The following is a 25,565-nucleotide window of genomic DNA, read 5'->3' as shown; positions in this document are numbered from 1 at the left end:
GAGATGGATCGTTCCTCCTGGGCGGTGTCATCAGGTGCAAGGGGATGGTGATCAGTGTTTGTCTCCTGGCACATGTCCCTCCCCAGAAATGGGCGGGGAGGCTGGAGGAGCTTGTGGGTGGGCCCAGGCAAAACGCTGTCTCCCCCGGGTGAGGTGAGTGAGGTGTGAGCGCAGCCTCAGAGGAGGCCCCGCGGGGAGGGAGCCTGCTCAGACCTCCCCCTCGCCCTGCCCCAGGCTGCTGGAGGGTGAGCGCTTGGCCCTCTCAGCTGCCGCTCCCCTGGATGACTGACCAGATGAGGGTGGGCGCTGGCCTCTGGCTCTCACCAGTCAGGTTAGGGAGAAGCTGTTCGGCAGAGCTTGCACAGGGGGTCTGCCGCTAGGTTGTGAGCTCGGCCTCCGTGCGTGGCAGGGTGGGCTGGTCTGTGAGTGTGTTCGGGGAAACCCAGTCTGGTGCCCGCCTGTGGCGAGCCCTCCTTTCTGCCCTTTCTCTGTCTGCCTAAATGCCCTGGTTGGTTTGGGTAAGTGCCTTGTTTTGAAATCTACCCACCTGTGGATTTGGGCACCCCTGTGGGGTGGGGTTGCCCCCTTTTCTTCACCTCCGCCCTCCATTGGCCTCAGCCAGTGGGGTCTGCAGCAGCCCCGACTGGCCGTCTGATGCCCACCGGCCCCACTGAGCCCCACCCCACAGTCTCCCTCCTCAGAGCAGTGCCAGTGGCCCTAGGGGACACAGCCTCACCCACACGCAGCCCCCACACACACAACCTGCGTGGGCCTAACTCAGGCCTCGACTTTCCCGTGTATTTAAGGCCCTTTTCTAGTGTTTTATTTTATCTGATGGGCTTTTTGTGGCTTTCCTTCCTTTTGTACTAATGCTTCTCTCTGATCTTATTTGCATTCAAATTACCTCGCCAGGTGGTTCACCAATTAGAGGTAAGAATGCTGTCCGTGCATCTCGCCACGCCACGCCTCGCCACTGCTGTCACCACCACTCCATCCCGTCCAGTCCAGTCCGTCACCTCCCCCATCCCCATCCCGACCTCTCCAGCCTCATCTCCAGCTCTGGCCCCCTCAGCGCCACCAGCCACTACACACTTCCACTCTCGGTCATTCCCTCCTGTGGACTCATCCATTGCAAGTCTGGATTGTGGAGAGACCTAGCTGAACCCCACCTTGGGGACGGCGAGCCCTACTGCCCAGGCCCCCAAGGCCAGCCCCACAGAAGAGACCCACTGGCTCCTGCAGTGAAGCCAAGTGCTGGTCCCCAAGGCTGGCCATAGAGGGGAGAGTCTTCCTGTGAGGTGGGGGAGCTTGGCTACTAAGCCTTGCCTTTCCTCTTGAGAACTCCTTTGTCTTGGGGCCCTCCATTATTACTTAACTCCCCTTTAACATCCTGGCCCTTTGGTAAAATGAGGAGCGTCCATAAATGCCTCAGCCCAGCAAACACTAGGAGGAACGTGTAGTTAAGACTTCAGTGTAGAGGGTGGGATGGCAGCCGAGAAGTTCAGGGTCCTGTGTGACTCCACCCCCGACCTACTAATCCCTGGCTGCTTTCGTGCAGAAGCCCTGCAGCCTTGAGGTTCAAAGCCCAGATTCTGGACTCAAAGATCAAGGTGCAAGTGTGACTCACCACCTGTGTGACCTTCAGTTAATCGATTCATCTCAGAAGTCTGTGGCCCCCTTTTTATACTGGGGCCAAAGCCCCACCTCCCGGGGCTGAGGATTAGAGGAGAGGATAAGGGCTCGGGTGGCGCCTGGCACAGCAGACATGCTGTAGAATGGTTGCTTCTGTACTGTATTCACTCACATCACTTTCTCCCCACCTTCCAAGTGTCCTCGGGCACGTCTAAACCCTCAGAGTTCAGGGCCACGGTGGTCTCAGGACGGAAGTCGGGGCTGGGAGGAGCAGCTGCCGCCCTGTGGAGGCTGGTTCCAGTTCGGGGGTCTCTGTGTTGAGGCCTCTGACCAGTCCCGCTGTCAGGGCAGGGGAGCCCCCTCTCCCGCAGGATGCCCGCCAGGCACGCTTCCTGTTCCTGTCTGTGGCACCACCCCCGGCTGAGCCGAGCTTAGTGCAGCCCCAGCCAGGGGTGTAAACCCCACCCGTTTGAATGAATGTTTTCTGTAACAGCGTCCATCCATCCCATGAACATGACCTATTGGGTGCCCACTGGGCTGCTCTCCCAGGAGAAGGGTATTGGGCATGTGTCCTGGGCCCTCATGCTCCCTGATGCCTCGGGGACCACAGAGCAGGCCAGCCCTTCACCTGCAGCAGGGCTGAACCTTCGAAGCCCCTTCCCCGTCTCCATCTCCCGAACCCCTGGGTGTTCGCAGCACCTCCTGCTGCCCTGGGTCTGGGGTGTGGGAGAGGGGTGTCAGGCGGTGAGGGGGCTGCAGCTCGGATCCCTGGGGCTCCTCCCCTGGGGCCTGGGCTGTGAGAGCCTGGCTGGGCACTCTTCCTGTGGCTCCTGTCCAGCCCTGTCAGGTGGGGGCCAGCAGGTTCTCTGTGTCCTGGGTGGGTGTGGCCGTCGGCCACCCTGGGTCCTGTGGGGACTGGGCTGTTAGGTCGCTCTAGCTGTCCTGTGCAGGCGGTGTTTTCTGTTCAGGCCATGTCCGGTGGGGTTATTACTGTCATTGGGCTGTGCTGTGTGGGTGTGGCTGTCTCGGCCTGTTCCAGGGAAGCGTGCTACCTGTGCCCCAGGGTGTTACCGTTGCAGACAGCTTCCCAGTGTGCTCCCCAGCAGTTTATTCACGTATTTGTTTCCAGGGCCCGGGGACTGGCCAAGTCACGTGGTTTCACTCCCCACCACCACCCTCGCCTCGGGCTCCCCAGCCTGGCCTGGACCTACCAGCACTGGCCCCAAGCCCAGGATCCCTCTACCCGCTGTGAGGGTCCTTTTCAGCTGCCCACCCCCCATTCCTGGCTCCTGTCTGTCCGCCTGCGGCCAGAGCAGCCCCTCAGGGCGCCGGCCTGAGTGGGAGCTGCAGCCTCCATTAGCCTCCTGAATTATGCAGGAGCCGTGGTGGGTCGAAGCACTTTAGCGGGACCAGGCTGAGGAGAGGAGCCGGAATGGGTGGGGCTCGTGGGGTGGGGGTGGGGCAGGAGGGGAAGATGGGTGCTGTGAGCCGAGGCTGCTGGGCACCAGGCCCCCAAGGCAAGCCCCTTCCCTCCTGTGGGGTTCTGGTGGGTGGCAGGTTCCCAGGTTCCTGCCCAATGCGGGTATTACATGCTCGCACACCCCAGGCCAGCAGGTCTGCTGTCTGCTTCCACCCACGCCTGGCTCCGAGTGGGCTGGCACCGCCGGAGCGTTAACGGGGATGCTCACTGGCAAACAGGTTCCGGCTGACTGGAGCATGGCGGACATTCAGTGGAGCTGGGGACTGGGACTAGAGACCCTGGCAGAGCCGGCAGGCCCAACTGCGCTTTGGGACAGGGCAGGCTTGGGCTCCAGAGCACAACCCTTGGCTCCAACCAGGAGGCCACTGAGCTAGTCAGTGAGAGCTTCCTGGAAGCAGCACTGAATCTGGGGTGTGGCCCTGATGTCTGCGACATCTGGACAACACAAGTCACAAATGTCGAGACTCCTCCCAGTGTTCCAGGCCTGAGCTTTGTCTTCTTGTCCCCACAGGTGCCTTGCAGATTGAGAGCAGTGAGGAGTCGGACCAAGGCAAGTACGAGTGTGTGGCGACCAACTCTGCAGGCACACGCTACTCGGCCCCTGCGAACCTGTATGTGCGAGGTAAGGACTTGGCAGTGCAGGGCCTGGCCTGTCCCCATGAGCGGAGCTGCCCTGCTGGACATGGACACACAGGGGGGCTGCCCTGGGCCCGCTCTCTCCTTCCCACCTCTTTCTGCCTCAGTCGTAGCAGCAGCACCACCCGCCCGGCACGCTCCTCCTGTCACCACTACTCTGCCTTCCTTCCCTGCAGGCCCTCGGGGAAGCAGCCACTCTTGGGAGCATTTGTATCTCCTGTAGGTCCTGCCGGGCCCAGAGCCTCAAGGGAGTCCAGAGCCTTCCAAGCAGACCTGTGTGTGCGCACGCATGCACATTTGTGTGTAAATGTGTGTATATCTGCCTAGTCTTCCCTGAGTCTGTCCTGTCCTTCCCCCAGCAGGGTGGGCTCCCGGCCAGCTGTGCTTGCCCTCTGGCCAGATCTGTCTGGCGCCTTCCTGGAGGGGAAGCCAGCTGTGCTCTGTCACCAACCAGGACCCTTTGCAGCTGAGGCAGCCCTGTGGGTGAGCACCTACTACGTTCCAAGTGTTCCTTGCTGGGACTAAGTGTATCATGCATTCTCACAAGTCCAGGTACCCAGCAGAGGACCCGGGCACTGTTTTGGAGTGTCCAGTCCCTGCTCTGCTCACAGCCTAAGGGCCACCAGAGCTGGTCACCTGCCGTTTCCTGTGAACAGGCTAGGTCGGTCGTGCATGGTGCCCAGGAGGAGCCCTGAGAGCCCCTTCTACCCCACCCCCACTGTCCCCTCAGCCCTCCTGCACAGATGGGCATCATTAAAAGTGAAACCAGCTCCCTCGAGGGATTTGTAAAGGAAAGTGGATGCGACTTCCTTACAGTGATGATTTCATCATGCTAAGTGCTTAATACAGCTTCACGGGGGTGTCCACCTTTCGGCCCCGGCGGTACCGAGGGCCCATCAGTCCCATCTCCTCTAGGACAGCCCTGCTGTGCTAGCCACCAGCTCCGTATCCCAAACCCTGCTTGTGAGCAGGCTCCCACAGAGAACGCTCCCCCACCCCCAGTGCCAGCCTGCCCAGCTGTCTGTGCCCACCGCCTCCCAGCAGCGTGTCTGCCTGTTACCCTCCAGGCCGGAGGGAGGCCCCTGTGGGGCACCAGCTATCAGGACCTCAGCTTCAGCCTCCAGACCAGTATGGACTGTGGCCCACGGTTTCTCAACCTCGACACTTGATATTTCAGGCTGAATAACTCTCAGTTGTTTGGGGCTGCCCTGTGTATTGTAGTAGGATGTCTAGCAGCATCCCTGGCCCACTGGATGCCAGTAAACGCCCATTCATGACAACCCAGCAAGTCTCCAGACCTTCCCTAGGGCCACCTGGGGGAGTCCCCCCAGGTGAGAACTGCCCCGAATGGTCAGCATCCCGTGGGGATGGTCATCTCCGTCCATTTCTGACTCTTGTCCCCCAAGCTCGAGGCTGTGTCTCCTCCTCACATTGGCTTCAATGTCTAGCTCTGATCCTGCCTCTAGACTCTCAGGGTCCCCACTACCTCTCTGAGGGCGTGTGCTGGCTGCGTGTAATCGGACAGCGAGTGTGAAGCTCCCGGCATGGCGCCAGGCACGCAGGAAGTGCTCGGCCGTCAACTGCCGCCGCCTCTGTCAGCACAGCTCTGCCGGGAGACAGACGTGTCCTCTGGTTGCTCCGACTTTGCCCACAGCTCCACCCACGGTCTAGCAGGCCCAGGCGTGCGAGGCGGACCCGGCTCTCCCCCACACTCTGACTCCCTGCTCGGAGTGACTCACTCTCCCGTCCACAGCGTCTCTCCTCCAGCTCTCAAGAGGATGTACTGCTGCTGGGGGTCAGGGCGTGGCCACGCCCTCCGCAGAGCCCGCCCTCCCCGCCCCCGACTTTCCCCTTCTCTGCAGGGAGCTGGCTGCTAGGCCGCAGTGTCTCTGAACAGGGTGAAGTCTTCACAGCCTTTTTCCCCACAGGTGCCCAGACCAGCTCCTTGCACTGCGGTACCATGCGGTGTGGGGCTTCCTCAGAGTGGCGGGGTTCTGGTGGCTTGTGTGCCTGGTGGGTTTGTGGGCTGGGTGGGCCCTGACCCCAGAGCCCAGCTCTCTGGGTCTGCCTGAGCCGTGGGGTGCGCGTGAGGCAGGGGGGCGTGCCTGTGCCCCACGTCCGGGCTGCCTGGCCCCGCCCCGCCCTTGGCATCCCAGCGCCTGCCCGGGGACTCAGCCCTGTCCACCGTGTCCTCCATGAGTCCTGAGTCTTTTGTGAGCGGTGTGGTCTGCGTGCACGTGTGTGTGCGTGGGGCCCAAGAGTCTTGTCTCGTTTCCGTGCTGTGTGGGCAGATGAGGGTTGGCCTGTTTTTACTCTCTCTGTGTTTCTCCTTGTCTTTTTTTTATTCCCTCCTCATCCTCATCGCACTCTGCCATCAACCCAAACTCTCATCTCTCAGATCAGCGAGAAGGTTGGTCCTTTTCACTTCTTATCCATCTACAGTCCGCCCATCGATGGGATGCTCCTGTCAGTAGGGACCAGTGGGTGCGGCCAGCTCCCTGGGGTTCGCTCCAGCCAGGCCTGCCTGCCAGTTGAGCTCTGCTGTCTGTTGTTTGGGCCGGCCGGCAGGCAGAACCAGGGGTGGGTGGGCATGCCCCCTGCACTGCATGTTTCTGCTGCTTGGGTCCCTGATACAACTTGCGTCTGCATGTCCCCTCAGCAGGGCTCCCCTGCAGGGGTGTTCAGGTGGGCATGTGCATGGCACGCAGCTGCACTTCACCTTTGTGCCCAGGCCGGGCCAGCTGTCTGTTCTGGGTGGGGTTCAGGTGTGGCTGTGGGCACTGTAAGAGCAGAAGTGCTTTATGTGCACCTGTGGGGCCTTCCGCAACCCCCAGTCACCTCGACTCCCCATCTGCCTGAGCTCAGCTAAAGCCACTGAGAAGACAGGGAAAACGCTTGTCTAGGTGAGAAGAACGAGCTCACCCCTCGACGTCCTGCAGCACAGGACAAAAGTCCTGCAGCGTTGGCCCGGCCCTGTCCCTTCCCCCAGCAGCAGCCCCGGTCTGCCTCCTGAGCTTAGTGTCCATGACACAGGGTGGGTGGTATTATCATGGCCCACTGAAGATGTCCCCTACACTCTGTCCCTTTCTTCTCTGGCCACATCTAAATGCAAGGCTTCCCACGTGCCCTAGGCCCCTCTCTCTGCCCAAGTCTCCCAGATGGCTCACATTCCCTCAGCCCCATGCTGGGTGCTGGGCATTCCAACCAAGGAGCTCACCCCTTGAATAGGCAACTGCAACTTAGTGAGGCCCACTTGGGAGCCACAGGTTGGAAAGGGCTTCCTGAAGACTCCGCTCCAATATGTACTATAGCAGTCTCACATGGGCCCTGTTCTCAGTCCCCCCTGCAGGGGAGAGCAGTTCTTTTTGTGCCCCGAGGTCTGAGTGGCCAGGGGAGGGTCACCTGTCCACAGGGCTTTGGGCTGAGCCCCAGGGAGCAGAGCTGGGCCACCTGGCCCCCTCTGTATCATCTCCGTGGCTTGAGTTTCCTCCACTCAAGGGCGAGGGAGCCAGTCAGGAGGAGGGCTGTGGCCTCGGCTCAGATAACAGCCCTGAGCATCCACCCAGATGCTCTCCTGAGCTCTGGGGCATTTCGGTTACACCGTTTTGCTGACCGGGCGGATCTTCCCCGGGCATTCAGAAACCAGCCATCAGCAGACGGCCCAGCCTGCAGCTGCCTCCCGCTGCACCCCTTTTCCCCACCCTCCTGTTCCCTTGTCCATTCCCCACCCTCTCGGTGGTCCCACCAAAAATAAGCACGTACACAAATATTTAATGGGAAGGCAGAAATGAGTTTCTAAATATTCCGGGGGGATTTGCTGGGCTGGTAATTTGTTTGGCGCTGATAATTACATCTTACATTTTTCCAGCTTTACTTAAAACTGTGTGCCGAGCGCGCCGGCATTTAATTACTGCTCTGCGGCAGCCACAAGGTTATTTATTAAAGAGTTATTTTATCTTGATACAGTGGATACTGCCCCTGATCCCCTCCTTAATGTTGTGTTATTTTCATCAGAGAAATTTCCGCAAGTGAATGCAGATTGCGGGGCAGCCTTCCCCTGCGATTAGGCTGTCACTCCCCTGAATGCCGGTCCCTCCGGGCGCCGCACCGCCCTATTATAGGGGTTGTCAGCGCAAATAATTAGACTTAAAAGTTACAGCTCAAATATAATCCAAAAATGGCAGGGCCCTGTTTTGGAAATTGTCTGTAAAACGCCAGCGCTCAGGATGCACAGGGAACGGTGAGAGACTGGCATTGTCGGAGGCAACGTTAGACGCCTAAGTGCCTTTCTCCCGACTCTGGCTTTTCCTTCCCTGCTGTTGCTTCTGTCAGCAACTGAGTCCGGGATGAGTGCCGTCCCTTTTGGAGGCCTTGTGTCTGTGGCAGTGGGGGGGGGGGGGGGGCAGGGGGGCGACAGCGCGGCTGTCACTGTGGCTGTGGGAAGGGGGCTGTTTCTCCGGGCAGGTCCAGGGTATGTGGCCCCACAGGTGGTGGTGATCCTGGGAGGGTGTCTCTTGCCTCTCTCGCCTTGTAGCTGCAGCCCATAAGGGTCAAGGGCCGCCCACCCAGCAGTCTCTGGGCTGGAGTCCCTTGCCTAGTGCTAGGGATGATCCTGAGGGTCACATCTTATTCTTAGTCCCTGGAGTTCTCCCTTCCACCTGCCTCTAGGAGTGGGGAAACAAAAAAATAAAAGCAAAACTATTCTCAGTGCCCGAAGGTGCTCCGTTGACTGACAGTGGGCAGAGACCTTGTCCTCCGGGGACTGTGGGCTGAAGTCCAGTCAGCTTTCTGCACTGCTTAGGTTGGAGTCCAGGGTCTGTGGATCAAGGACCTACTTCCTTTTTTCCTGGGGCTCTTGGCTCTTATGTTCAGGGACCCAGCCGTTGACTGGGGCCAAGCTTGCCGTCCAGCCCTCTCACCTGACACAGGTTCCCCAGGTCCCACCCAGAATCAGGAAGCTTCAGGAGCTTCTCTTGGAAGTCTCCTGGGTCTCTGTTCTTCAGCCCTGTCAGCCAGGCACCAATGGCATGAGCTGTCCATCAGACAGGCTGCTTGTAGTACCCGGATAAACGCGGGCATGTCACTGAGAGTGCCTTAGCCAGTTCCCTATCTGTCATTGGAAGGTGATAGCTGGGGAAACCTTCGGGCATGTGGTAGGTGCTCAAGAGTGGTTCCCGTTCCCCAAACTGCCATGAACAAGGAGATGGGGCAGCCACTGTCTGAGAGTAAAGACTTGCTCAGTTAAAGCTGCTCCCTCTGTCCAGCCTGGGCTGTGCTGGACCCCACACACTCCGCAGGCCTGGGCCTGGCCTGCAAACAGATCTATCTGCACCTCTGTCCCCCCGGCCCTCCCTCAGGCCCAGCTCCAGAGGCCAGGGGTGCCCACGCCGCCAGGCCGGGCTGTGCTTCATCCTGTGCCTCCTGACCTCACCTCTGTGCTGTCTGGGGGGCAGGCATGCTCTCAGGGAGCTCTTTGTTGTGGCTTCCTCTTGCCAGCCATGCTGGGGTCCACCTGTCCTCTGCCACACAGAGCTGCTCTACCTGTGACTTGCTGTTGTCCTTCGGTGTGGACTCCCAGCTTTAGGACAGATGACAGAAACCCACTTATATCAGCCTAAGCAAAACAAGGAAACTCCTGTCTTACCAGACTGAGAAATGGAGATTGGTGTCAGGCAGAGCTGGATCCAGGTGTTTAAACAGTTTGGGCGGGCATTTGTCCCTGTCTCTTAGCTTTGCTCTCGTCAGTCAGTTGACTGCTTCATTCTCAGCAGGGCCTCTTATGTTGTCCCCACTCCCTCTAAAGTTAGCCACCAAAGTAGAGAGAGGAGGTCCACCATTCTAATCATTTTTACAAAGGTCTAAAGACTACATTATCCAGATCTGGGTCACGTACTTCTTGGGGTAAGAATGGGATGGCTTCCCTAGAGGAAATGACAATACCAGTCTAGAAGGTAGAATGCTGCGTGTCCTTGAGACGTGCAGAGACTCCATCCAGCCTAGGGACATGGGGGAATGGCCAAGCCCATGACACTGGTCATGCCTGGCCTGCTCAGGGCACTGGTGGGGCTCCAGTTCTGTCGGGAGGCCCCAGAGTGAGGTAGCACAGATGGAGCTGAGGCAGGGGCTCGGTAAGGTAGGTCGTGTGGTCGGGGCTGAGTGGTCCCTGGGCAGCCATGCAGGAGTTCTTTACCAGGGAAGTGGGGAGAGCAGATTTGGGCCAGCTGTTTGTGGAGGGCCATTCCTGGCAGCGGGCCTGGAGGACAGCAAGGCAGGAGGAACAGTGAGAAACTCCACGCGGCCATCCAGAGAAAGATGGTGGTGGCTGGGACTTCGGGTTGCCAGTTGCCCGTGGATTTGGAGAGGAAGTGGTGGGTTTGAAAGGTGGCACAGGCAGTGCATTAGCAGGACCTGGTGGTTTGCTGGATGTCTGGTGTCTGGGCCAGAGCTTGACCCCTGTGCAGGGAGCTCAGAGGTTGGACTGGGTGGTCTCTGCATTTGCTTCCAGCCCCAGTTCTGTGGTTTTAGGCTGCGCAAGCAGCAGAGCCTCAAACCTCCAATGGAGGCGCTCCTGGTGGGGCACTATGGTCTTTTTTTGCATGCCTGGGCTCCCCCACAGGAGTCCTGTGAGACCCGCACTCTCAGCGGTGCCTGCTGGTCACTTAGCCTTGCCGCCTGCCTCTTCCAGCCCTGTCTGCAGGGGTGCCCGTGAAGGACACACACCCCCTCTGCCCGCCAGCTGCATGACCTGTCTGCATGCCGAGCATGCCTGCCCTCTCTCTGCATGTTCCAAATGTCTGTGCCAGGCTTGCAACTTTGGGGGGCGGGTCACCTGGCTGTGCCTTGGATTGAGAAGCTCAGAGCAGCTTCTGACCTGGGAAGCCCAAGGCCGGAGGCTGTGGCCAGGCGCAGCCACCCTCCCCCTTGAGGTCCTTGTTCATTGGCTCGGAAAGCCGTCTGCTCGACTCCCTCATCATGTTACTGCCATCGTCATGCCCATTCTGCCCGTGGACCACGTCCCTGGCCCACCCAGACCCCTTGCCCCTGGCCAGTCCCTCCTGGGGGCGGCCTCTCCTCTTGGGTTCCTGGGCTGTGCCTTGAGCAGGGCTGAGGTCACGGCAGGCAGTTGTGCCACGGCCCTCATCTCTCCTGGGGCCTGGAGGTGGAGGCGGCAGTTCTGGAGAAGGCCTCTGTGTCATTCCTAGACTGGTCCTCCGCCCGGCCCCAGCCATGCTCCGAGGACCCTCCCCACCAGGGTGCCTGCACTTCTCTCGAGGGGGCCCCAGCGGGCCCCTCTGCAGACCCTTGTGGGGGGAAGGTCAGGAGCAGGTAGGGGCAGGCACTGGAAGGTGACTGGGGTTGTGGCCCTGAGTAGGCCCGGGTTTTGTACTGAGTCCCTGTTTGACCTTGGGCAGATAGGACTTTTCTGGGCCCCAGTTTCCTTGGCTGTCAAATGGGAGCTTGGTTGCAGAATCTCTTGTGTTCCAGACAGTCCCTGAGTGCAGGGGCGACTTCTATCCTGAAAGTGGTGTGGGAGGTGGTGAACCAGGGCCCAGGGACTCCGCCCCTCCTGTCTCTGAGGTGGGCTTCGCTCTGACAAGAGGGGCTTCCTGGACGAGGGGCCCCTGCCCTTCCATCCCCCTGTATCCCCTGCCCGGCCTGTGAGTGCTTCTCTCCCTCCTCCCACAGTGCGCCGTGTGGCTCCTCGTTTCTCCATCCCTCCCACTAGCCAGGAGGTGATGCCGGGTGGCAGTGTGAACCTGACGTGCGTCGCGGTGGGTGCGCCCATGCCCTATGTGAAGTGGATGATGGGCGCCGAGGAACTCACCAAGGAGGACGAGATGCCGGTCGGCCGCAACGTGCTGGAGCTCAGCAATGTCGTGCGTTCTGCCAACTACACCTGTGTGGCCATCTCTTCCCTGGGTATGATCGAGGCCATAGCCCAGGTCACAGTGAAAGGTGAGTGCCACAGGCCGGCCTTGTCGCAGTGCACTGCCGGAGTCCCAGCATGCATGGCTGCTGCGGGGCCGGGCCAGGCCCAGTCTTGCCCTCTCCTGGATGCATTGGCTCTGGAGTCCTCCTGGCCCCAGGGGTGGAAGGAGAGCTTTCCATTCATAGTCTCGGTAGCAGTAGCTAGCAAGTACTGAGTCCTGGGGGCAGAGGCCATGCTGGGAAGCACAGATTACATTACTGAGCCTCATTGTCACCCTGGGAAGTAGGTACTCCCATCCCCCTTTTACAAGTGAAGGAACTGAGATGCAGGGTCACACAGAAGTAATAATGGAGCTGGGACTTGAACCCTGGGGGTCTGATTCCACAGCACACGCCTCTAACCACCACATAGCAACAGACCCTAGGGTTTCCCAGCCTCCTGGCAAGGAGGATATAAAACAGGATAAACAGTAACCGAGGGGCGTGTGGGCTCCCAGAGCCCTGGGACAAGTGCATGTGCGTGGCAGGCTCCCCCAGCCTCCCTGCTCTGCCTCCTTCGATCCGTCCTCCTCGTTCTGCAGCCTGAGTGCTCTTTTCATCCTGCACAGCAGGGTTGTGTCTCTCCCTTTAAAGAAGGGGAGAGCCTCCCAATGTCTGCCCCTGGCTTTGGGATAGAAACCAGGATCCGCACTGACGTGCTAGGCGCCTCGCACCCGCACTGACGCGCTAGGCGCCTCACCTAGCCCTGGCCATCACTGGCTCTGTCTTGCTGTCCAGGTCTTAGCTCTGTGAGACCTTCCCTGGTCACCCCATCTAAAGAGAGTCCCTGGCTTTCTTTCCCACCTAGCACCCTGCTTTCTGCTGTCCTTGCCCACATCAACATCATTATCGACATGCCAGGTGCTCACCTCTCACACTGGCATTTAAGCCCATGTGAGCAGGCGCATAGCACGGTGCCTGACACTCAGCAATTCTTTGTTCAGTGTTGGCTGTGGGCCTGGGGCTTCTTTAGCTGTAATTTCAGCCAAGTCACTGGCTCTGTGGGCCAGCGGCCCATCACTCTTTCTAAAATTCAGGGCCATTCACCAAGGAAACACCTTCCCCTTCCCTGGCCCCTGCTATACGTATGCACCCACAGGGGAGCCCAGGCAGGCTGCGGAAGCAGGTGTCAACCGCAGCCTGCATGTCTCCTGTCTTCCCGGGACCCAGGCAGGCAGTGTCTCGTCTGGGTCTGATTGATAGATGAGTCACAGGGGCTGGTGTGCAGATCCAGGCAGTCCCAGAAGTGACGTGGGCAGGCACTGGATGATGCAAGGCCTCTGGGGTCACAGACAGGTGCCAACCCCCACTAGGTTCCCTCAGAGGTCACCACTTACTTTCCAGGCCATTTATCAAGGTGGGCTGTGGAGTTCAACCACACTCAGGTTACATGACCCCTGGGGTTATGACCCCAGGCAGCCCTGAGCCTCTCACTTTGTCCCCAGCTTTGCCGAAGCCTCCAATTGACCTTGTGGTGACAGAGACGACCGCCACCAGCGTCACCCTGACCTGGGACTCTGGGAACTCGGAGCCTGTGTCCTACTATGGCATTCAGTACCGCGCATCGGGCACAGAGGGCCCCTTTCAGGAGGTGGACGGTGTGGCCACCACTCGCTACAGCATTGGCGGCCTCAGCCCTTTTTCAGAATACATCTTCCGTGTGCTGGCAGTGAACAGCATCGGGCGAGGGCCACCCAGCGAGGCGGTGCGGGCACGCACCGGGGAGCAGGCGCCCTCGAGCCCCCCACGCCGCGTGCAGGCACGCATGCTGAGCGCCAGCACCATGCTGGTGCAGTGGGAGCCACCCGAGGAGCCCAACGGCCTGGTGCGGGGCTACCGCGTCTACTATTCTCCCGACTCCCGCCGCCCCTTGAGTGCCTGGCATAAGCACAACACAGATGCAGGGCTCCTCACCACCGTGGGCAGCTTGCTGCCTGGCATCACCTACAGCCTGCGTGTGCTGGCCTTCACCGCTGTAGGTGATGGACCCCCCAGCCCCACCATCCAGGTCAAGACGCAGCAAGGAGGTAGGTGTGGGCAGCGCGCTGGCTGGGCAGCCGCAGCAGAGCTGGGGGTGGGGACAAAGTAGTGGCTGTGTTCTCAGGCTGTGCACTTAGAGGTTCGGGGAGGATGAGAGCCTGTATTCAAAAAGCTATGTGTGGTCGCTTGGAATGCAGGCTAAGGGTGTGGGGGTGAAGATCTGCCCTCCCCTGCCTTTTCCCCCTGGGCGCCCCTACCCTTGGGGGCATCAGTGAGGCTGACCTCGCCTGGCCTGGGGTGTTGCAGTGCCTGCTCAGCCCGCGGACTTCCAGGCCGAGGCGGAGTCCGACACCAGGATTCAGCTCTCGTGGCTGCTGCCCCCTCAGGAGCGGATCATCATGTATGAGCTGGTATACTGGGCCGCAGAGGACGAAGGCCAGCAGGTGAGCGCTCAGCGAGGGCAGGAGGGGGAGGGCCTCTCCTGGTCCCTCAGTGTCTGTGCTGGGCCTGCCCAGGTAGGCCTGTCTAGATTTCTGTAGCCCCTGGGGCTCTCCTTGGGACTCTGTGGCTCATGCAGCCTTTATGGCTCTTAGTCTCTGTGACCCTGTGCTGGGGGCAGAGTCACTAGGTCTGTCCTTGAGCCTCCCAGGTTCTGCCACTCACGTGGCACTGGCAGAGCCCGAGAGTTCCCCTGGGGCTGTGCGTCCCTCGTGCAGGCCAGGTATCCAGTGGCATAGCAGGCAGCCCCGGAGCCCCGGTGGCTCCACAGGGGTCAGCTGTACCTCATGCTGGGGAACAGCTTCTGAGTGACCTTTGTTTGAGGTCAGAGCAGTCAGTGAGTGCTCCCTGCTCTTCCAGCACAAGGTGACCTTCGATCCTACCTCCTCCTACACCCTGGAGGACTTGAAGCCCGACACGCTGTACCGCTTCCAGCTGGCCGCCCGCTCTGAGATGGGGGTGGGCGTCTTCACCCCTACCATTGAGGCCCGCACAGCACAGTCCAGTAAGTGTCTTCGGAAACTACTGCGTGCCACCGCTGGGCTGGGACACAGACACACACGCCCCCTCCCCCGCGCCCAGGCAGGCGGCCAGGTCCGCTGGGCCCCGCACTAGACCCTGGCCTGGGCTCCAGGTCTGGACCCATAGAGAGGGACAGGTAAGTGCCCTCTAGTCCGCGGCCAGGCGGCTATTGCACTCACCGCTCCCTGCCTGACTTCTGTCCCCACCACGCCCCCTCGCCCCACCCAGGTAAGTTCTGTGTGTGTGACTCATCTCCTCCCCCAACCTGCCTCTGCGCTGGTCTCACCCGCTGACTAGACCATCATCAGTGGTGGGCCACCACACTCACTGTGCCCCGGACCTGCTGTGGCAGCCATCGCCCTCCCCATACCCCTGCATCTCATCTCCCTGTAGCCCATGTCCCCTCCCTTGCGCCTGGCACCATGAGTGTGTTTGAGCTGTGCAGTCACACCAGGCCCGCAGAGCACACCTGTCGGAGTGAGACCATGGGACTGAGCGTGTCCATGCGCCCGCACTGGGACCCTGTGGCCATCTGTGTGTGGGGCTGTCCACGAGGCTGTGTGTGTGATAACTTGTGTATTGCATGCCGCACGTGTGTGACTGGTGCTGTGAGTGTGTGTCACGTCCAACCACCTGGCCGTGCATCTCCTGCAGGTGTGGGTCAGTGAGTCTCTGTGTCCCTCCCAGGGGGTCTGTGGAGCTCTTCGGGGTTTTTTGTGTTTTTTTTTTTCCCAAAGGTCTTATTTATTTATTTTTTAGAGAGAGGGGAAAGGAAGGAGAAAGAGAGGGAGCGAAACATCAACATGTGGTTGTTCCTTGCACGTCCCCAATTGGGGACCTGGCCTGTAGCTGAGGCATGTGCTCTGGCTGGGAGTCGAACCAGCGACCCTTTGGTTTGAAGGCCTGTGCTCAATCCACTGAGCTACACCAGCCAGGGCGCTCTTCGTTTTTTTTAAAGGTTTTATTATTTTGGGACAGAGGAAAAGAGGGGGAGAAAGAGAAGCAGAGAAGCATTGATGTGTGGTTGCTTCTCATGTGCCCCCCACTGGGGACCTGGTCTACAACCCAGGCACGTGCCCTGACTGGGAATCCGACGGGTGAGCCTTTGGTTCACAGGCCCGTGCTCAGTCTACTGAGCCATGCCAGCCAGGTCTCAGTCTGTTAAACTCTTCTTAGGATTGGGACCGAGCAAGTGTGTCTTTGGGCATCTGACCCATGACCTTGTCTGTAGGTCTCCGCAGCTCTTGCTGTCTGGTCGCATGGCCGCAGCAGACCACTGTCCGTGAGCTCTCTGTGCTGAGAGTGCCGGGGGTATGCAGTGGGGCGGGGTCATGGTGTTGAGACAGGAAGCACATGTGATGGCCTTAAAGCATGGCAGTGTCTGTGAGGTAGCCCGTGCCGCAGCGCCACACGCGAGTGTGCCAGTGATGTCAGGAGGCCACGTGTGGCCGGGTGTTCACAAATTCATCCCACACGCAGCTCTTGCGAGTCTGCTGGGCGCCAGGGTCCATGCACACTGTGGGGCTGGCAGCACGGCCAACACGGCCTCTGCCCACGGGAGTCCTAGTCTAGTGGGCACACAGCCCTTGAACCTGCGATTATCCAAATGAGCTTTTAATTACATTTGTGTGAACTGCTGTGGAGGAGTCGGACAGTGGAGAGATGACAGGACAGGAACCTTATCAGGCCTGGGGGGTCGGGGGCTTCCCAGCATGACACAGAGGCCTCAGGGAGGGGTCAGCAGGTGCCCAGGCCCTGAAGGAGGAAGGTGCTTTGTTGTGGCCAGGGGTGAGCAACAGGCCAGTGTGGCTGGAGCAACCACCTGACCACAGGGGCAAAGGACAGGTGGGAGGGCCAACGCTACTGCGTGCGAAGGCAGGGGTGAGGGGGCTGTGCCGCGATCTGGGCAGGAGACAGCTGCTCAGGCGAGACGGTGGTGGAGGCCGTGGGAGCTCCCTGGGGTGCAGGCTGCCCGGGGCTCGATGACAGGTGAGGTGTGGGGGGTGAGGGAGAGGGAACAGCAGGTGGACCCTGTGCTTCTGATGAGTAGACCTGGGAGGAGGGTGGTGGCTCTTCTGAGGGTAGGAAATGGCACAGAAGCAGGACCCAAGCTCAGGTACTATTCTCCACCCACATGGTGATGCTTGACAGGCTGCCGGAAGCCAGGGTCCACACTGAGGTCAGGGATGGTGAGGAGGGTGGCCGGAGACGGCAGGAGGTCCCTGAGAGGACGGGCGTTGGAGGCCGGAAGAAGAGAGTTTCAAGAAGCAGACCAGGTGTTGCTGCCAGAGGTCAGGGCTAGAGGAACACACCGTGTCTTCTGGAGTTCAGAACGTGGAGGAATGAATGGGCCTGGACGAGAGTTTTGGTGGCATGAGGACTGATGCAAGGCATGATGGGAGGCAAGGAAGCAGAGACAGAAAGCTCGGACATCAGCTGTTTAGTTGGGAGAGAGGAGCTGACATCCTGCCATTATGTGGGCCTCCATGCCGAGGATTTGTCTTTTCAGGTGGGAAAATCTTGAGCATATTTAAATGCTACAAAGAAGGAGTTGATAGGGTGATGTAGAAAATACGGGAAAAAAGAGTCATGGGAGGCCCAGGAAGGGGAAAGGGGCAGAGCACGGGTGATGGGAGTGACTGGCCTGGGACAGGAGAGTACAGCCCCCCTTCTGGGCGGTGGGGAGACAAGAATCAGTGCCAATGCAGGTCTGTTGGTGGGTTAGGTAGCAAGAGATGGAGGGAGCTGCCTTTGGGAAGCTTTGATTTTTCTCTGCAAAGCAGGAGACAGGTCATGTGCTGAGGAAGGGAGGCAATGGGAGCTGGAAGTTTGAGAAGCATGGAGGAGTCACTGGAATCACTGGAGTCACTGGAATTACTCTGTCACGTGGCAGAGTGAGGTGGGCAGAAAACAGACCGGCAGGCGGCACGGAGGCCCGGGCCAGCCTTGGGGCATGTGTTCGGAGGGTGCCACCCTGATGGGGCAGGCGGCTTTTTCTACCCTCCCAGTGCTGCCTTAGAGAAGGTGGAGAGGTGGATTCATCTGGAGCTCAGAGCGGGCCAGGCAGGAGCGGGACGAGGAGGTGAGGGGGTTCAGGCTAGTGGTGAGGTGGAGGGCTTCAGTGTCTGTTGGGGGTGGGAAGGTGGCAGGTCAAGGGTCGGAGGTCTCTGGGATGTGGAGAGGAGGTATCATGCTGGGCCTTGAGCCCAGCTGGGTTGGGACACGAGGTGAGGTCTACAAGGGGCTGTTGGAGGCCGTAGTTTGGGAAGTAGGGCTGTTCCCAGGAGCAGCGTCATCCAGGGCCTGGGCACAGCAGTGCTGGGAAGGAGAAAGTCTCGGCAGTGGGGCACTCCAGGGCCGGTGAGCTGAAGAGGCCTGACGTCACCTGGGCAGGGGCTGGTGGCAGAACTTGACATGGCAAGGAGGCCCATGTGATGGCAGCAGAGTCCTGGGTGGGAGTAGGGTCCGGAAATGTCCCTGGGAACAAGGAAAGCACAGACCTGCCTCATAACCCCGGGGACCCAGTGACTGAGAGCACTTCCTGCAGGTACTTCTCCAAACTACCCCAGGGGCCATTGGCCCCCTGCACGTCTGGCCTCCAGCCTCTGTGGTCACCTGTGGCTCAGGCAGACGCCCGGTCCAGGCAGGCACAGGCCGGGACATCCCTTTGCTGGGACTGCCAGTGGGGCTGCTTGTCCTCAGAAGATAAGAGCTGTGGGAACAGCATCTGGAGAGGTTCTCCGTGCGTGGATATGTGTGTGGGGTGTGGGAGTGGGGTGGCATGGCCCGGGCTTGTGTGTATGTGATGCCGTTTGTGTTTGGGGCGAGACAGCATATGTGCGTGAGGCACTGGGTTAGAGCCCCATATGTGTGTGGGAGACACCGTGTGTGTGTGTGTGTGTGTGTGTGTGTGTGTGTGAGAGAGAGAGAGAGGGGGGGGGAGAGGGGGAGAGAGCAAGCGGGAGCTCACACACGCCTGTGGTCCAGAGGCAGGAGGGCTGTGTGGCAGCAGTGGCTGTAGCCAGCCTGGGGGCCCTGGGATGGCCATGGCGCACTTGGGGAATGACCTGCCTGGGTGAGTTCCCCTCTGTGACTCATTGCCGTGCCTGCGAACACCCCCTCCATCTGCCTGCTTCCCCCCTCCCCCGTTTGTCTTCCCCAGCCCCTTCTGCCCCTCCCCAGAAGGTGACCTGTGTGAGCACGGGCTCCACCACAGTCCGGGTAAGTTGGGTCCCACCGCCGGCCGACAGCCAAAACGGCATTATCACCCAGTACTCGGTGGCCTACGAGGCGGTGGACGGCGAGGACCGCCGGCGGCAGGTGGTGAACGGCATCAGCCGCGAGCACTCCAGCTGGGACCTGGTGGGCCTGGAGAAGTGGACGGAGTACCGGGTGTGGGTGCGGGCGCACACGGACGTGGGCCCCGGCCCCGAGAGCAGCCCGGTGCTGGTGCGCACCAACGAGGACGGTAGGCAGCGGTACCCACGGGGAAGGGCAGGGAGGGGAGGCCCTCTGCCTGGACACCATCTGCCTTGCAGCCCAAGGCCTTTGCTCCCACAGCCCAGAAGGAGTCCTGTTTCTGGTGCAGGCAGAATGGCTGAGGCTGAGGAGATGTAGCTTATGGGGTAGCCTGTGCCCAAATCCCAGCCTTTGGGGCTCTTTCCAAGGCAGCCAGAGCCTTAAAAAACTAAAGTGGAAATAGCCCCTTCCAAGATTTGAGGGGTCAGAACCGGGAATATTGGTAATATTGGTACAAGAAACACTCAAAACAGAATCATCAGGCTGTACTGACTTTGGGGTTGTTGAAGGCCTCTCTGCTCCCCACCGAGTGAGGCAGCCCTGAGCCAGAGAGCTGGCAGGTCCTGGGCTCTCCCTGCTCTCAGGCAGGGAACCCTGCAAGTTCCTCTCCAGGGACAGGCGGTCTGAGGAGGCTGTATCAAGGCCCCTCCGGGGGCAGTGGGTCACCAAGGCAAGGCACTGGTGTGAGCTGTGCCTGCCGAGCCAGGAGCACGCCACCAGGCCCCGCTTCCTTGTCTCCCTGGTCCCCAGTGCCCAGCGGACCGCCACGGAAGGTGGAGGTAGAGCCGCTGAACTCCACTGCCGTGCACGTCTCCTGGAAGCTGCCCCTCCCCAGCAAGCAGCACGGCCAGATCCGCGGCTACCAGGTCACCTACGTGCGGCTAGAGAACGGTGAGCCCCGTGGCCCGCCCGTCATCCAGGATGTCATGCTGGCTGAGGCCCAGGTATGCCCCGGGAGGCGGTGGGTGGGGTGGGAAGGTGGTGGCGGCAACACACTCTCGGCCTCTTTGGAGCCCAGGTTTGCCTCCCTCTGCTGTCTGCCCTCAGAGGGACTGACACCGAGACATCCTGCTGTGTCAGGCACGGGAGGTGCTGACCAAGTTAGGGCCAGGTTCCAGGGACAGGCCCTGCCAGCCCCATCTCTCCGCCCTGGTGACAGTGCCAGGCCTGCAGTCACCTCTGCAGCTCAGCCACCAGCACATACTAAGGGTCTGTCACCACAGGCCCCAGTTGTCACCACGCCCAGACTTCAGTCCCCTGAAGTTCTCCTTGGTGGTTGGGAGGGAGCACCCTCGCCGTCCATTAGGCTGTGCTTTCAAGATGTACCTGCCTCCTGGACAGTGCCGAGCTGGCCAGCTGCCCCTCCCAGGGCCAGGAGCCAGGAAAGCTCTTCTGGGCAGTCTTCTCCCCCCAGCTTGGCCCTTGGCCATTGCCCAGTTCTGTGAATGGCCAGTCTGGGTGCTGGTCTCTGCCTGGCCCCGAGGAGGGTGGCTTAGCCCCTTGTGATTACTCTCAAGTGCTGGGCCTGCCAGCCAACCTCACATCTCACCCTGTGCTCCATCCTGGGGGTCGATGACTGCCCGTGAGCTTGGGGTGAGGTCCCCAGGGCATCCTCAGCACTGGGTTGCCGTCTACATGGAGAACCTGGGGTCCCAGGAGCTGATGCGAGGGGTCCAGAATTTCTCAGTGTAAGTAGGTGGCTGAGCTTGGACAAGAAGCTAAGTCTCGGGGTCTTTGGGAAGAGGGCTGTAATTGCTATTGCAGGTTCCCTCCCAAAATCTTCAGCTGAAGAGTCCTGACATCTGGTGTGCTGGCTCTCAGGGTCCGCCCATCTGAATCAGGACCCCTGGGGGTCCACAGGAGGCAGCGCTGAGCTACCCTGAGGGGAGGAGCCTAGACTCGCCCCAGGACCAGCCACCCTCCCCCACCTGGGTGGGGATCAGAGGTGCAAGCCCATGCCTGTGCTGTGCTTACCAGTGGGCTCACCCACCCCAACGGGGCCCTCGTGCCTCCCGCTGGGCCCAGCCCGCCGAACAGAATTCCTTTTTGCAGCAAGGGCGCCTTCTCCCCACTCAGTCTGTGGGTGTTGAGAGAACAAGGGGGTGAGGAGGCGGGCGTCTGTACCCGCCCGCATTCCTGGGGCAGGTTGAGGGCTTCTCCTGGAGCCTCAGCTGACACACCCACTCACAAACATTTCGGGAATGGGCTCCCTCCGGCCCCGCCCCTCCGAGGGGCCAGCAGCACAGCTGTCAGCCTTGAGGCCCTGGGGAAGCCACTTTGGGTGCCCCCTTCTGGTCCCAAGTGGTTTGCAGAAAGCTGGGCCGTAGGAGGAGGAGAGACTCTGCCCTCTGTGCCTCCAGCACCCCGTGACCTGGAGGGTTGTGGGAGTTAAACATGAGCTCAGGCTCCAGGGAAGCCGACAGAAAGTGAAAGGCCTGTCCCTGAGGCCCCCGTGGGACTGGGTCATTCTGCTCTCAGCCGGTAGGAGAGCAGATGGGGCCTGGTCCCCAGCCTGGCCACAGGGCCCAACTGTCCCCTGAATGGTCTATCAAGGACACCACAGCCTGTCCTTCCCCCAGCAGCACCATCTGCTAGGCCCAGGGCCCCTGTCCATTCTGAAAGAACCATGGGGTACGTGCCCCCCATGGGTGCGTGGCCAGACCCGCCTCCTTTTATTACATCCCCGGGTTTGTCTCTGGTTCTCCTGGTCCGTGACTGTCCCTCCCTGTGTCCTTCCGCCCCTTTCTCGTGGTCTGTCTTTCTCTTTTGTTTGCGTCTCTCTCACTGACTGTTTTTGTCTGTCTCATTACCTTTTGTCTCCTCTCCCCTGATTCCTTCCCGCCCTCCCTTTCTCTTTCTGTCTCCCCATTCCACTCCCCCCGCTTTGTCTCTCCCTTCTTCTCTCTCCCTCTGCCTCCAGTGCAGGAGAGGTGCCCTGTGAGGCCCTCCTGACTGGGCCTGGCTTGCACAGCGAAGCTCTCCCACCAGGCGAGGGACCTAGGGCAGAGGTGGGCCCAGCCACACACTGGAAAGTGGCCGTGGCCAGCAGAGGCCTGTTAACGACCTCCGCTGCTCTCCTTGCAAAGCCTTTCAACCAGAGCAGGAGGAACTGGGCACAGTGGACAGAGGCAGAGCAGCACTGGGAGGGTGGTTAGGCTGAAGGACCCCAAGTGCCCCTGTCTCGGAGACGTCCTGGACCATCTCTCCATGCCGTGCTCTCCACCTGCCAGTCCCCAGCCCCCCAGGGACATAGGGCCACAGAATGGAGACATCACTCTCTCCACCTGTCCAGCTAATACAGCTCCATGCCCCGTGGCCTAGAGAAGAATGCACCGGAGAATAGCAGCGTTGTCAGCCCTGGCACATGCCTTCCTACCATGACAAGGTCTTAGACACCCCCAGGAAGGAACAGGGTCTGAGTGCTCCCACTGTGCCCATGGGGCAGGGCCCAGGCTTCGAGTTGGCCGTTCACAGCTCTGTCATCTTGCTGTCCTGCCTGCCCTGGGCCCCCACCTGCAACCGATGCAGGCCTCTCGGCCCGGCACACTCGTTCTGCCTCGGATGGCTATGTAGTCTGTCACCCCCGCCGGGATCACAGCAGGGCAACACACTTAGGCCAGGACTGTCCCAGGCAAACTGGGTCGCACAGTCACCCTTCCGGCTCATCCCATGGTGTGTTCCCTCCCTTCTGCTTGAGTGGTCCTGCCCACCCCCTTGTCTGCTGGCCTGGCCCCCAACGCACCTTCAGGTGGTGCGCTCTGATCCCTCAGTGGCTGGGAGCCCTCCCCTCCTCAGCCCTGCCGCACACAAATGGGCTCACGAGGCAGGGGCCGGGATCAAACCAGGGGAGTGGTTGTGGGTTGCCACCCCCTGGACACTTCAGGCCCTCGTCCTCCATCCGCGCTCCATGGGCCAGGCGCTCTCCAGCCTGAGTCTTTCACATCCTGTCTCCCTTTCTCTCCCTCTCCGCGGTCAGTGGCAGCCAGAGGAACCCGAGGACTATGTAAGTAACAGGTGTGCGCGTGCGGGCAAGACCTGGGTCAAGCTGGGCTCATGGGCCCCTCCCCTTCCCCTGCCTTTCCTCCCAGCCTGAGCTACCAAGATCCACAGGGCACCAGCTGCATCTGGAGAAAATAGGTGTTTAGATGGGAGCGCCGAGCTGAGCAGCAATTGGCATTGCCTCTAATCCTTACTTCTAGCCTGTTGAGCAGCAATTTCAGGCCAATGTTCATGATTGACCAGGGCCTGGCCCCAGCTCTGGCCAGACAGGGATGGAGTTAAATCCGATCCTGATTGTTAGGCCTTATTGATCCCGGGAATGAAAAATCACCTGCTCTGCGCCCAGGCTGGGGGGTAGTCTGGAGAGCTGGGTTTTGGCATTGGTGCATTCTGGAGTCCCAGCCCTGGGACACCCTCCAGCTGGGGTTGGAGGGGGCTTGTGAGGGGTTGGTGGTGGCTGCAGTGGCCCACCCAAGGCTGAGCTGGAGGGACACCAGGGCTGGCGGTAACAGCTCTGTGCCCACTGCACGGTGGTCCCTCCTTTCTTCCCACTCTTCCTCTGTGTGATGTCGTTTAGACTCCCATGGTTTCTCAGCATGTCTGGAAATGACGCCTTGGCTGGACACGGGCATAGGGGCAGGGCTTGCCAAGGCAAGGGGACTTTTCAGGCATCACTGGGGGGATGGGGAAGTGTGTTCCCCAGGGTGGCATTTCCTGTCCTTGTCTCTTCTCCCTGTCTCAGGAGGTATCTCAGGGCACTAGTGCCTCGATGGGGTTCAGGTGGGGTTCTGACTTGGTCCTGCAGGGTAGCACTTGGGACCATGCCTCTACCTTGCTCTGTGGGTGTGCATGGGGATGTGTTCATACCTGCAGGTGGCCTTCCACCTGCTTATTCAGGAAGGGCTGCGGGCTACAGAATGTGTGTGCCAAGAGCCATGCAAGGCGCTCCGTGTGTGTGTGCGTGGCCCTGTGCCCTGTGTGTCGCGTGTGCACAGACCTCACCAGGTGTCAGTCACTGCACAGTGGAGGGAAGGAACAGTGTGGCCTTTTGTTCTTGTCTGAAAGGAAGGACGAGCTGTCTGCCCCAGGCCTGCGGCTCCGGGAGCCAGCGGGGTCTTCCTGGGCACATGTCTTGCCTGCCTGACCTCTGGCCCTGGGGACGCCCCACTGGCTAGGCCCCTGAGGTGGTGGCCCAGTCCGGCCTCTCCTTGCCGTCCCGTGGTAGGAACAGGCTCCTCCCTCTTCCTTAGGAAACCACCATCAGTGGCCTGACCCCGGAGACCACCTACTCCGTCACCGTTGCCGCCTACACCACCAAAGGAGACGGTGCCCGGAGCAAGCCCAAGATCGTCACGACGACGGGGGCAGGTGAGCGAGGGGTGCAGATGGAGCTGGGGGGGCGGGAAGGAGGGCCGTGCCAGAGCCCAGTGCGTGGTTGTTCAGTCCCAGGCCGGCCCACCATGATGGTCAGCGCCACCGCCATGAACACCGCGCTGCTCCAGTGGCACCCCCCCAAGGAGCTGCCGGGCGAGCTGCTGGGCTACCGGCTGCAGTACCAGCGGGCCGATGAGGCGAGGCCCAACACCATAGATTTTGGCAAGGATGACCAACACTTTACAGTCACTGGCCTGCACAAGGGGGCCACCTATGTCTTCCGGCTTGCTGCCAAGAACCGGGCCGGCCTAGGTGAGGAGTTCAAGAAGGAGGTCACGACCCCCGAGGGAGTGCCCAGCGGCTTCCCACAAAACCTGAACGTGGTGGGGCTGACAACCTCCACCACGGAACTGACCTGGGACCCCCCGGTGCTGGCGGAACGCAACGGGCGCATCACCAACTACACCGTGGTCTACCGCGACATCAACAGCCAGCAGGAGCTGCGGGACACCACTGCCGGCACCCGCCTCACTCTCTCCGGCCTCAAGCCGGACACCACTTACGACATCAAGGTCCGCGCGTGGACCAGCAAAGGCGCTGGCCCGCTCAGCCCCAGCATCCAGTCCCGGACCATGCCCATGGATCAAGGTGTGTGCCGCGGCCACAGAGCTGCGCCCGGGGAACTCTGCTGCTCCCACTGACTTCTGGCGACTGATCCACCAGCCTCTGCTCTGTGACCCTCCGGTCGCTCATGACCATGACCACTAACCTCTAGCGAACGGGCGCCACATTCTTGGTGTGTGACCCCCCGACCTCTGCTGTCTTGACCTACTGACCTCTGCTGTGTGACTTTCCAATCTCTTGTGACCTTGACCCACTGAGCTTTTTTGACTGTATCACCATTCTTGGGTACGTGACACTGATCTCTCGGGGCCGTGACCTACCAGCTTCTTAATGAACGTGCTCCACTCACTGCTCTGGTGCTCGGCCACGTGCTTCTCACGACCGGGTCCACTCACCTGTGGCCACTCTGCCCAGGTGCCTGTGAGCCCCCAGCTTTAAAGCAAGCACTTGTGGAGGGCATGGGTGCTCTGGCATCTGCTGGCTGGGTCCTCACTGTGTGGAAGAGCTGGGGCTGGGAGCTGAATTGTGTGATTGGAAGCCAGCTGGGAGTGGG

At 60.4% G+C, this 25,565-nt stretch overlaps 1 protein-coding gene across 4 annotated transcripts in view; it reads left to right on the top strand.

Moving 5' to 3' along the window:
* Positions 1 to 25,565, top strand: part of PTPRF (protein tyrosine phosphatase receptor type F) — an 81,524-nt gene that overhangs the window by 38,418 nt on the left and 17,541 nt on the right. The window contains exons 7-16 of one of the 4 annotated variants that reach the window (XM_037149225.2): positions 3,624 to 3,734; positions 11,435 to 11,704; positions 13,162 to 13,743; positions 14,003 to 14,139; positions 14,555 to 14,699; positions 18,879 to 19,184; positions 19,766 to 19,959; positions 22,992 to 23,018; positions 24,265 to 24,382; positions 24,458 to 25,036. In XM_037149225.2, coding sequence (XP_037005120.2) covers positions 3,624 to 3,734; positions 11,435 to 11,704; positions 13,162 to 13,743; positions 14,003 to 14,139; positions 14,555 to 14,699; positions 18,879 to 19,184; positions 19,766 to 19,959; positions 22,992 to 23,018; positions 24,265 to 24,382; positions 24,458 to 25,036 — 2,469 coding nt within the window. The remainder of the gene's footprint in view (positions 1 to 3,623; positions 3,735 to 11,434; positions 11,705 to 13,161; positions 13,744 to 14,002; positions 14,140 to 14,554; positions 14,700 to 18,878; positions 19,185 to 19,765; positions 19,960 to 22,991; positions 23,019 to 24,264; positions 24,383 to 24,457; positions 25,037 to 25,565) is intronic. The other 3 variants (XM_053660309.1, XM_053660308.1, XM_053660311.1) reach the window with 3 other exon arrangements.

This window comes from Artibeus jamaicensis, unplaced genomic scaffold, assembly GCF_021234435.1.
Source record: "Artibeus jamaicensis isolate MK-2021 breed Jamaican fruit bat unplaced genomic scaffold, CSHL_Jam_final scaffold_847, whole genome shotgun sequence".
NCBI classification, from domain to species: domain Eukaryota; kingdom Metazoa; phylum Chordata; class Mammalia; order Chiroptera; family Phyllostomidae; genus Artibeus; species Artibeus jamaicensis.
This window is presented reverse-complemented; position numbering and strand designations above follow the sequence as displayed.